This window comes from Abrus precatorius, unplaced genomic scaffold, assembly GCF_003935025.1.
Source record: "Abrus precatorius isolate BTA unplaced genomic scaffold, Abrus_2018 Scaffold8, whole genome shotgun sequence".
Classification (NCBI taxonomy): domain Eukaryota; kingdom Viridiplantae; phylum Streptophyta; class Magnoliopsida; order Fabales; family Fabaceae; genus Abrus; species Abrus precatorius.
This window is the reverse complement of record NW_020874428.1, coordinates 18254341-18265752: the sequence shown is the minus strand read 5'-3', so window position 1 is coordinate 18265752 and position 11412 is coordinate 18254341. Positions and strand designations below refer to the sequence as shown.

The following is an 11412-nucleotide window of genomic DNA, read 5'->3' as shown; positions in this document are numbered from 1 at the left end:
ATTATTTGGGTTTCTGTAAGGGTTTCAGTTATTTACTTTTTAATAGGAGTTGGGACCTGCAAAATACGAACTTATGATTTTCGTATATTATAAATAAAAATATATTATTTAAAAAGTAAAGTATCAACTTTTCTTAATAGTTTTTATAATTAAAAATAAAATAAATTATTCTTGTTTGTTGTAATGATTTTTTTATTTCTATTTTTTTATTGTTATATTAAATTTTAAAGATTAAAATTATAATTTGATTTTATATTATTTTATATTTTTATAAATACTTGTTTTTAATTTATAAATATTATCTAATTTTTTATATTTTATTAATAGTTTTAATTTCATGTAAATTATTAAAAACTTCATTAACAAATTTAAAAATAAAAAAATTTAAAAGATCTCATTAATACTAAAAGAATATAGCATGCAGTAAAGCAGCTTTCACTTCCTCTAGAGAAATAATATTATTAATTCCATCAGTATCAAATTCCAGGATTAGTATTTCTTAAAATAGGAAACAATGTTCTATAAAAAAATAACTAGTATTTTTATTACCTAATTTTAATCGACTAGATTTTTATTAATAAAATTATAAACTTCTTTCTTATCAATATTATTTTTATATTCTAACCAAAGATTTTTCAAGAGATTAGAAAGATAGGTGTTATTCACATTTCATAATGCCTGAATAATATCATTAATTCTATTAAAAATATATCTTTTTCAATTAAAAATATTCCTAAAAGTATGTTTATTCTAGTCAAATATATTCTTCCTAAATTTATTGATATTTCATTCCATGAACTATTTCTTATTCAAGAATTTTTAATTTAAATAGTAAAATTACAACATAAGAATTTACTTTTATTCATAAGATAACATGATTTAATTTAAGAATAATAATATTAATAAGAAAACTATTAAAAATTTTATTTTTCTATATGTTATTAACAACTGTTCTATTCAATCTTTTGTTAAGAGAATCTCGTTGTTACGTGAAAGAGCTACCTTTAAATTTTAGATTAAAAAAATCACACTTATTTAGATAAGAAGCAAATCTATTAAGGTTATTATGATTAATAAGACTCCCTTTCCCCACCTACTTTCTCTTTTGCAAACAAAATAGAATTAAACTTTCCATCAAAGGATATTTAAGTTTTGACTTATTGATACTAATTCCTTCCATCACTGGTTTTAAAATAATCTTGAGAGCTAGCAAAAATAATATATAATAACCATATTTCATTTCTCCTTAACGATCTTATCAGTCTTTCTTTATTAACTCAAGTTTCTAAAATAGCAATAAAATTCAATTTATTTAAAATTATTATATCATTTACCAATATGAAAAAACTATTACTTCTCATCCCTCTACAATTGTAAAATATAAAATTCATTAATTTGTATTTGTTAAATCAATCTACTCAGATGTTGTGCAAAGTAAATTTTTAACATCATTTTGGTCTATAGTCATTTGATTACTATTTAAACTATTACTCTCTTTATCATCTGTTGATTAGTGTCTAGATGTTTATTAGTTGGGGTTGTTCTTCAAAAAGGAGATAGTTCTAATTCTACCTAATTCCTAAACCTAGAATATCTACCATGGAACCTCTGTAACAAATCATATTGAAATATACTTATAAGCAACATAAATATCTCTCTCAAATATTTTATTTTCATCAGAAATAGACATAGCAAAGGAGTAAAGATATTCATAATAGACTTAGATTAAAAAGTATCTTTAAGAGATATAGAATTAGCATATACCTAAATAGTTTACTTTTTCTCAAATTTTGTTATACTATAGATTTTTTATTTTGTGGCTAGATTTTATTAATTGGCTTAACAAGATGATCTTAATTAGTCTTAGATGAGATAGACTTGTGATCAAATTAATTAATAGCTTTTTTTATAAGAGATTTTTTTTTGTCATTCTCTTCCTTAACTTTGGAGTTATGTAAGACATTAAATCTAGACTTAGAGTCCTTCCCATTACTATTGGCGTCATTGTTAGTCATATTTTGTATCTTAGGTTGACCAATTTTTTTTTAGGTCAAAAAAATCCAAAAATCAAAACCAAATTGATCCTTTGTAGCACTAGAATGTGACTTATCCACATTCTTTTTTAGTGGTCAAATATAAACTCTTTAAAGATTTATGCATCCTTAATTTTATTTTTTTCAATCTAGCTTCTTATTTTGTTTTGTCTAGTTTAAGAATTTCAGAATTCTCGATCTTATGATTATACATTCTACAAGAAAAACATATTAAATACAATCCTTCATATTCAATGTTAAAATTTTGACTCAATATTCTAAAAAAAGGAATGAATTTTCTCTTAAAGTCAAGTTCAACGCAAACTCTAATAAACCTACACTTGAATTGAATAGTAGTATTAAATTCAATTTTAAGCATGGTCCCTAATACTTATCCAATTTGCCATAAAAAAATTTCATTATATAGTTCAATGGGTAGATCTATAATTCTAATCCAAACAACAATTTTCCTAAATGATTGGTTCTTAGGCATAAAAAGAGGTCTTCATATTTGAACAAAAAAATAATGATCTAATATTAATAAATTCCCTTCATACATGTAATCATCTATGTTCAAAATTTGAATAAAAAATTATTATTAAGATCTAAAACTTTCACCTCTCCATTCCCATCCCCTCCCTCTACTCCCCCCCCCCTTTGTTCCATACATTTTATACCAACATTCTCCTCAAAAGTTTAACTATCAGTGTAGATTTTCATGAAAAGAACCAAGATTCATAATCTTCTAAGAAAATTTCAAGTTCACGATACAAAGAAACATGATTATCTATATCATTAAAAATATTTAGGTTGTCCATCACAAAAGAAATTGTTTTATCATGTTTAAGAAGAAGATTTAATCCTTTCGACGCTAAGAGCCTATTTTTGTATGAATAAGCTCCTATATTGTGAAGATCAAAAAGCACTTGATTTTAAGAGCTTGATTTTAAAGGTGACACCTATTACTCAACACTATATTTGGATTATATTTATCATGTTATTAGCAAGATGAACATTTTTTTATTATTTAATTTCTAATGTATCTATCGTCTACCTTTAAATTAGTCAACTACTATAACACTTAACAATTTTTGCATGCTCTAATAAAAAAGCACTTTCAATTACAATTCAATAGCTCTAAAGTTCATGAATAGGCTAATGGAAGAAACATTTAATTTGTGAGAAGTTCTCTAAAAATGCAACAATAGAAAAATTGTAACGCCCTGAATTTCGGTAATATTTTTTATTGATAATTATATAAATCTAAATGTATATTCATGTGTGTATTTTTAGATATATGTTGTGAATATGTATGTATATATATATATGTGTATGTATAACTGAATAGACTGAAAATGGGCTAAGTGCCTAAATACAGGGCGAGATACTGGGCTGTTCTCGCTGCAGCGAGAGGGCCCTGGGAGGAAAGACCAGAACTGTCGCCTTCTCGCTGTAGCGAGAGACGTCTCGATGTAGCGAGAGAGCAACAATTTAGGGTGTATTTCTGAGTGCAGTCTCGCTGTAGTGAGATTCTACAGAAATCAGAGTGCAGTTTTCTCTAATTTTTTTCGCTATAACGAGAGGGCATGTCGTTGCAGCGAGAATATCTTGCTGTAGCGAGAGTGTTGCGACCAGAAAAGGATTTAAAGGGAGTTAGGGTTCAGGGAGAGTTATTTCTCCCTCTCCCTTCGAAATTCATTTGATCCTCTCGTTTCCAAAGTCCTATTCCACTAATTAATTGTCTCCAAAGTCGTTCGGAAGCGAGATTGGAGCTCGAATTTGTGTGAGGAATGCTTGGAGGTGAGTTTTAAACGAACAGAGTTTTCATTTTCCTTCCCTTTCTCTGTTCTTGCTGATTTTTGGGGTTCTCATGAAATTCTTCCATGTGTTTAGGCCGAAAGTTGTGTGGAGAGCATTTTCGTAGTTAAGTTCGGACGTGGGTCTTCAATCCAAGGTAATGAGGGACTCTACCCTACTCCTTTATGTGTGATTTGCTGATATTTTGTGTGATATTGTGATGTGGCTAAGTAAAGGGTAGGAAATTGCTGAGATATGTGATGTGGGCACTTGTGCCGTTTATACATGTGTATATATCTGAATGAACATTGTGAAAATGTGGGCCTGAGGGCCGTGTAATATGAATGAGAATAGGCTAGGAGCTGTGTGTGCTGTGAAAATGAAATGTGGGTCTAGTGCCGTGTACTGTTAAATGTGGGCTATGTGCTGTATATTGAAATGTGTGTAACTGGGGCGTAGTAGCGCCACTGTAATGTGCTATGAATGGTTTAGCGATACACTTGTAATGTGAAAAATAAGGACGATAGAAATACCTTGGGAAAGACGGAGTGGTAGTCACACCGACTGTAGAACGGGTACACCACGGGTCACACACTCTCTTCCTGACTAGACCTCCGACCGCTATCTTTGCTGAGCAACCCGTGATTGTCCACATGGTATTCGTGAGGCGGGGGTAACCGGCGACCATTCATGGTGTAAATTTGTGATCACAGTACTATAGTGAATGTGGCTGGTATGCGTGTGCATGGATTTGTGTTTTGTACTTGTGGATGTGAAATGCTGCTTGTGATTGTGTTTGTTTAATGTATTGGAATGTTCTGGAGTGAGACTCTACGTTTATTGTGTGTTCTGAGTAGTGTAGAGTACTCACCCTTACATTTATTTTTCAGGTAACCAAGACGATCAGCACCGGACTCAGTGAAGAGGTGGATGGAACTGCTATAGGACTTATGATATTATTTTGGAAAACTATTGTATTTGAATAAATCTTATAGCAACTGTTTGATATAATTTGTAATCTCTTCCTTTATTTAAAATGGTTAATGAAACTTGAATTAAAAATGAAAATTTTATTATCTCAAAAATTTGTGAAATTTCTTATTTATGGAAATTAAATTTAAGATGTTACAAAAATAATTCTTTATAACAAAAAGCAAACAAATCTCTTACTTTAGGTTTAACATTCTTAATTTTCTTCTTGCATTTTTACTTGTACATGGAAAATCAACTAATTTTTGCTTTCTTTTTACTCTAGATATGAGTTTTAAAGGAAAGGAAAATGTTATACCCCAACTTATTACTTCTTTACATCATTCAGTATCTTTGAATCAACCTATACTTCTTAATCAAATATTTTACACAAATATATTTCTTTTAACATTTCATATTATTAGTAGGCTATTTCCACATGGTAGAAGTAGAATGTCATATACTCATTTGTCAATGGTACATTTCACTAGTTTTTTTATTTATTTGGTTTCACTTTTTTTTTTAAGAACATTAAAGTAGTATTGTTTAACTTGATCTCCCAACATGAAACCCTTGAGGAATCTTTTCCATTTTTCGGTTATGTATGGAGAGATAGAAATAAAATAACTACAATTTTGAATATTCACTTAATCTTATTAGGTATATGTTCTTTTTTTTTTAGTATTCAAGGCTCTTTATTTTGGAGGTATATATGATACTCGGGCTCCAAGGGAGATGTATATTACCAACTTGACCCTTTGTCCAAGTATTATATTTGGTTATTTATTAAAATCACCTTTTGGAGGAGAAGAATGAATTTTTAGTGTGGATGATTTGGAAGATATAATTGGGGAGCATGTATGGTTGGGTTCTATTTGTATATTTGGTGGAATCTGGCATATCTTAACTAAACTCTTTGCAGTGTCCACGGGCCAGTTTGATTCGAATTTGGGAGAAAAAATAATATGAACCAATAAATGGAATAGTTTGATTTGGTTCAGATTTGTGCAAAAAAATTTAAAAATTCAAACTAAACATGAACATGTTGATTCAATTTGGATCATTAAATTATTCGATTAAATAACTTAAAACAAAAAACATATAAGAAAACATAAAAAAATGTCATTTTTTCTATTCGAATAATTCTTGACATATAATTTTAACATAATTACACAACATTCTAACACAAATACACAAATTCAAAACAAAAAAAACATGTGAGGGTATATTTTTTTCTTAAAAAAAAAAACTCAATACAAGTTAACAGATTAATCGGATATGTCATTAAGTCTACAAGTTAGAACTATGCTGACCTGTTATAGAAATAAAACTATATTGGATTTGATCAGTTTGGATTGGATCAGACATGTTAAGTGTTGGTTTGGATTGTTTTAAAATTTGGATCGATTTAGATCATTGGGTTCATTAATTTATCCGATCCGATGGACACCTTTACTTTGCATGGATTCAACATGCACTAGTATGGTATGGAGAAGCTTATTTGTCTTATAATTTAGGTGTTTTATCTATTTTTGATTATATTGCTTGTTGGTCTGAATCTTCAAATTCTAGTAGTCCTACTATTTTATCAAATTCACTAAACAATGCAGACAAAAATGTACAAACAACAATTCTTGTAACAATTGAACTAATTTCTTCAAGGTACTTCAAGTTTATATTTATCAAATCATACTAAAATTGTTCTACAAAATTAAACATGTGAATTAATTTTATTTCATAAATCAACTTTATATGCTGGAATTTATTCTATTTTATCAAAATCTTCTGAACCATTTCTAAACAATGAAGGATTACATTACTTAAATATACAAAAATTCAACAGCAAGCTCTATGACATTATTTTGAACAAATATATCTTTTTATGCATGTTAACCAATTTAAATTTAACTTTTCAATTTATAATTACCCTTTTTTATTTTATATTGGACAAAATTAGGACAATCACTTCCGTTGCTAATTCAAGTTGTTCTAAAGTTATTAATCCATCCCTTCCTATTCAAAAAACTAAAGTTAGTTGTTTAGAAATCATCAGTTATTGTTCCTGTTACTAGAAATGCATATCACTTCATCAATGATCTTAATTTTCAACAGAAGAGTTCCCGTTTAGAATCATTAGATAAAAATATCACTCAACATTCATAATGTAAATATTCGTATAACAATAATGTACTTTCGATACTTAGTTGTGTTATTAGAGACAAATGTTGAATAGAGAAGTTAAATTATAATGGCAGAAGTAAATATCAAGACACATAAATAAAGGAAAACAAAACTATATATTCATATTATACGGTCTTATAATTTTCTTGTGTACTTCTTCTGTATCATATGGAATTAGAACTTCTAGATTTAGGAGACCCAATTCATACCTGTTCTTCATGCAAAGAAATTATGTTGTGTGAAGATCATACAGAAAACTTAAGGCATACGCTTAAATCCAAATTTCTCAGAATGTTGTATGAGAGAAAATGTAGAACTTTCTGTTTTAAAAGTACCTCCAAAACTTTTATGGAATTTGATGCACTTCTTAAGATTGTTTAGAACTAGGCTTAGAGATGCAAGAGTTTATAATCTACCTCTTCTAGATGAAGTTGCAAGACTTATAGTACGAGAGGTTTGTTAACATAAGAATAGGAAGGGATATATATTGTTGTAAAGAAAAATTCTTGTAAGTTAAAGAGGATTCATGAAACAAATATAGCATATACTCCTTCATAGTTAGAGAAAATGGGTATCAAGACATACCAGTTAGGCAATCTAAACACACGAGAGGAACAGAGAGTTTGAGAATAATTCTAATAAAATTTATAAATTTCAAATCCCATGAAAGTATGATTGAATTCAGACACAAGCAATCATCAATCAGATAAAGCATTTTGAATGGTTTGAAAGCAGCAATTATTAGAGGATTACACTAAAAATAAATAGAATAAACTCATAAAGATAGATTTATCGTAATTCATTAAACTGACATAAAATATATGAGAAAATAATATAAAAAATCTCTTTCATTGGTTTGTCTATGAATAATAAATATTAAATAAAATTTGAATATTTTAAATTCAACAATAGAAGAACATTTTTTTATATATAGTTTTTTTTTAATTCAAAAAATATATTTTTTTTTACAAAATTGTGAAAATATAATTTTTTAAAAAAATTATCATTGGCGACTTTTAGCAAAAAAAAACTGCTGACGTACGTTTTAAATATTTAATTATTTTTAAAAAAATTAACATTGATAATTTTTTATTTTTTTATTTTTTAATATTATTTTTAAAAATCGTCATTGCTACTTTTAAAACTTTATCATTTTTTTATTTTTTATATTTCTAAATTTTTGTATTATATCAAAAATTGCTATTGACAATTTTTAAATTCTATATTCTTATAATTTTGCAAAAAAAATTATATTTTTTAATTTAAAAAAAATTATATATAAAAAAAGTAGCCCAACAATGGATGATGTTTTAAAATCACGAATATTTTAAATAAAAATTTCTGTTTTCTTATTTTTGTCTGCGTCTCTCACTGTTTCTTGTTATTTTGGTCAACGGTCTCCAACCTATTCACTCTATCATAAATCATTGAGTTTAATGGGCCTATTCATTAGAGTTACATTAATATTATACTTTTTATAATATTTTATTTTATTTCTAATAGTATCTGTGCTTTTTTGTTTTTGCACTTTGTCCTCTTCTCGATCTCGCTTGTAATTATAAAAACAATTGTTTAAACAAAAAATTTCTAAAATTTCGCAAGTCTAGGGCAACCAATGCAAGTTTCAAAACGTTAACAAAACCTGAACTGTAGCATGTTTGACTAGCCAGAGGGTGACGATGATTGATATTGACACTCGCCCCGTGAATCACTCGCTTAAAAGTTATTTAAAAAGAAAAAGACTTTCTTTAGGGAATTTTTTTTATATATGATTTTTTTAAAATTTTAAAAATATAATTGTTTTTGTAAAATTATGAAAATATAATTTTTTAAAAAGTCATTATTGATAATTTTTGACCAAAATCTATCACGGGTGACTTTTGATATATTTTTTAAATATTTAATTATTTTTTTAAAATAACTTTTAATTTTTTATATTTTTTTAAAAATCGTTATTAGTGACTTTTAAAAATTTATTATTTTTTTATATCTAAATATTTATACTGCACCAAAAATTTTTAATAACAATTTTTGAATTTCATATTTTTGTAATTTTACAAAAAATTTCATACTTTTTGTATTTTGAAAAATAAAAACCATATAAAAAAAGTAGCCCTTTTTTTAGCACTTTTTAATATATTTTTATTCACTTATTAAAATTTATAAAATTATAAAATAATATTAAATTAAGAATAAAAAATATAAGATTTACATTCTCTTACGTGTTAGAGTACAAATTGCACTTCATTAATCTACTATTAAAAAGTTGCTTTTTATAATATTAGTTTTTTTTTTACTAATAATCAAATTCGCGCTAAAAGGCATCGATTTATTTAAATCAGTATAAGTAAATTACTTAAGAACATAAAGTATCTCAATATCCTTTTCCTTTTCAAGCTTATAAGTTTCAAACTAGAATTTTATTTTAAAAGTAAAAAATCCTTGTTAATTTTTTATTTCTTGTTTTTACTTTTAATAACACAAATTCTATTTTATTTTCATAATTAAATTTATATAAAATAATAATAAAAAGATTTTTTTATATTTTCACTATTTTTATATAATCTTTTAAAATATTAAAAAGAATAAAAATAAAGTAATATTTGATAATTATTTTTTTCAAATCAAATAATGCTAACTTTAGAGTTTATAAAATAGATTACTCAACCCATTTAAGTTAATTGCAGTGAGTAGCAAATTTTAGTGAACTAAGCTAAAAAATTTAATTTAATTTAGGCGCATAGAATAATAATCAAAATAGACAAAACTCAATTTTGTGTAAGCTTTTGCAAACTTAATTAGCATTAGACTTCATCTAATAACAAAAATAATTTTATCAATAAATATTATATTTAAACTGCTGTAGATGTAAGACTTCAAAGCACAGAATAATAAACAATTTTTCCTTATTATTATACGCCTTTTAAACATTAGATTCTAGAAACAAGTTATACTTTATGAATAGTTTAAAATATCAATTTTAATTTTAAAATTCTCAAATAATACTAACACTTATTTAATATTGTTTTTCTTTTCTTTATCTTTTCCTTCTTATCATATTAGATCATGTACCATTTGCCAGTTTTGTATTCTTATTCTTCTCTCAAAGTGCAGAGACTCTACCAAACAGTTTCCATAAAACACCTTTCCATATAATAAGAAAATTGATTTCTTGATTCTAAGTTTTTGGATGGAGAACATAACGTTTGGTCAAAGGCCTGAATGATTAACCGGCCATCTTAATCTTGTGAGGGTGACGTGCCATCTAAATTAAGCATCTATTAAAAATGCCAAACAGCCAACATCTTCTTTTTCCATTTTTCTCCACCCTTTAATTTCATCACTCCCTCGTTACTCATAACAGTGACTACTAACAAACCCTTTGATGAATAACTTAACTCCACCTTTTAAGCCCAGAAATCTCATTTTCTTCCCAATTCCCCTCTATCCCTTTATATACTCTTTTCTTTCTCTTCCGTAAGACAAAGCCTAAAAAGTAATGGATCACAAAAACTATGAATCCTCTGTTGACCCTTCTTTTTCCAACAAAGATCACTACCTCAAACAACTCAACAAACTCTCCCATAACATTTCCAAACCCAACATTAAAAAAGCCACCTTTGACGCTTCTCAAAACCACACCATCAGCAAACACGCGCAACCTGAGTCTCAGCCACAGGCACACGTGTACAACATCAGCAAGAACGATTTCAGGGACATGGTCCAAAAGCTTACCGGTTCACCCAGTCACCACCAGCAACCCAAGCCGGTTTCAACCTCTCGCCTTCACCGCTTGCGCCCTCCGCCGCTGCCGCAGATTATTGGCCACCGTCCTCCGCCGTACGCTTCCGTCCCACCTCCGTCTCCTCTGCCGCCGTTTCCGAGCGTGCACGCGGAGTCCCCTGTCTCCGCGTACATGAGCTTTCTGCAGAATTCGATGGGTTCTTCTTCAGAGTCAGAATTTGTGATGGCTTCTTCGCCGGTTCATTTTGGATGCTTCAATTCGTTGGGATTCCCACTGGTTCCCGTTTCACCGACTGTGCCTGTAACAAGCCCTGGTTGGAGAGATCTTTAAAAGACAAAACTTAGTCGTAGTTTAATTAAAATTGGAATTTTATTTTGACAAAAAAATCTAAATATAATGTTATTAGGTTTGATTAGTAAAAAGTATGTAAAAAATTGTGCTTTAGTTTTGTTAATCTCTAAACTTGTAATGTTTAGTGTGTTGTCGTGTGTCTTGTTATTTAGATGGATTTTTAGGTCGTGGGAATTTCAATTGCCGGTGGGTGGACTGAAACTGCTTCTAACCCTGCCTACTTTTCCTTATGCTGCTAATGGTCATCATGTTGTCATGTTACAACGGAACTGGAACCATTATTATGTCGTTATATATAGAAATATTTTTAGAAAACAAGTTATATTAAAGGTCATC

At 28.1% G+C, this 11412-nt stretch overlaps 1 protein-coding gene across 1 annotated transcript; it reads left to right on the top strand.

The window, feature by feature from the left end:
- The first annotated feature begins 10476 nt into the window (after positions 1-10476).
- On the top strand, positions 10477-11055 carry LOC113874368 (VQ motif-containing protein 9-like). Its single transcript, XM_027512590.1, has one exon. The coding sequence runs from the start codon at positions 10480-10482 to the stop codon at positions 11053-11055; it is 576 nt and encodes a 191-aa protein (XP_027368391.1). The 5' UTR covers positions 10477-10479.
- The last annotated feature ends 357 nt before the right edge of the window (positions 11056-11412 follow it).

Bases quoted from the DNA above. Each gene is read 5' to 3' on its own strand.
- LOC113874368 (XM_027512590.1), top strand. From the start codon at position 10,480: ATGGATCACAAAAACTATGAATCCTCTGTTGACCCTTCTTTTTCCAAC.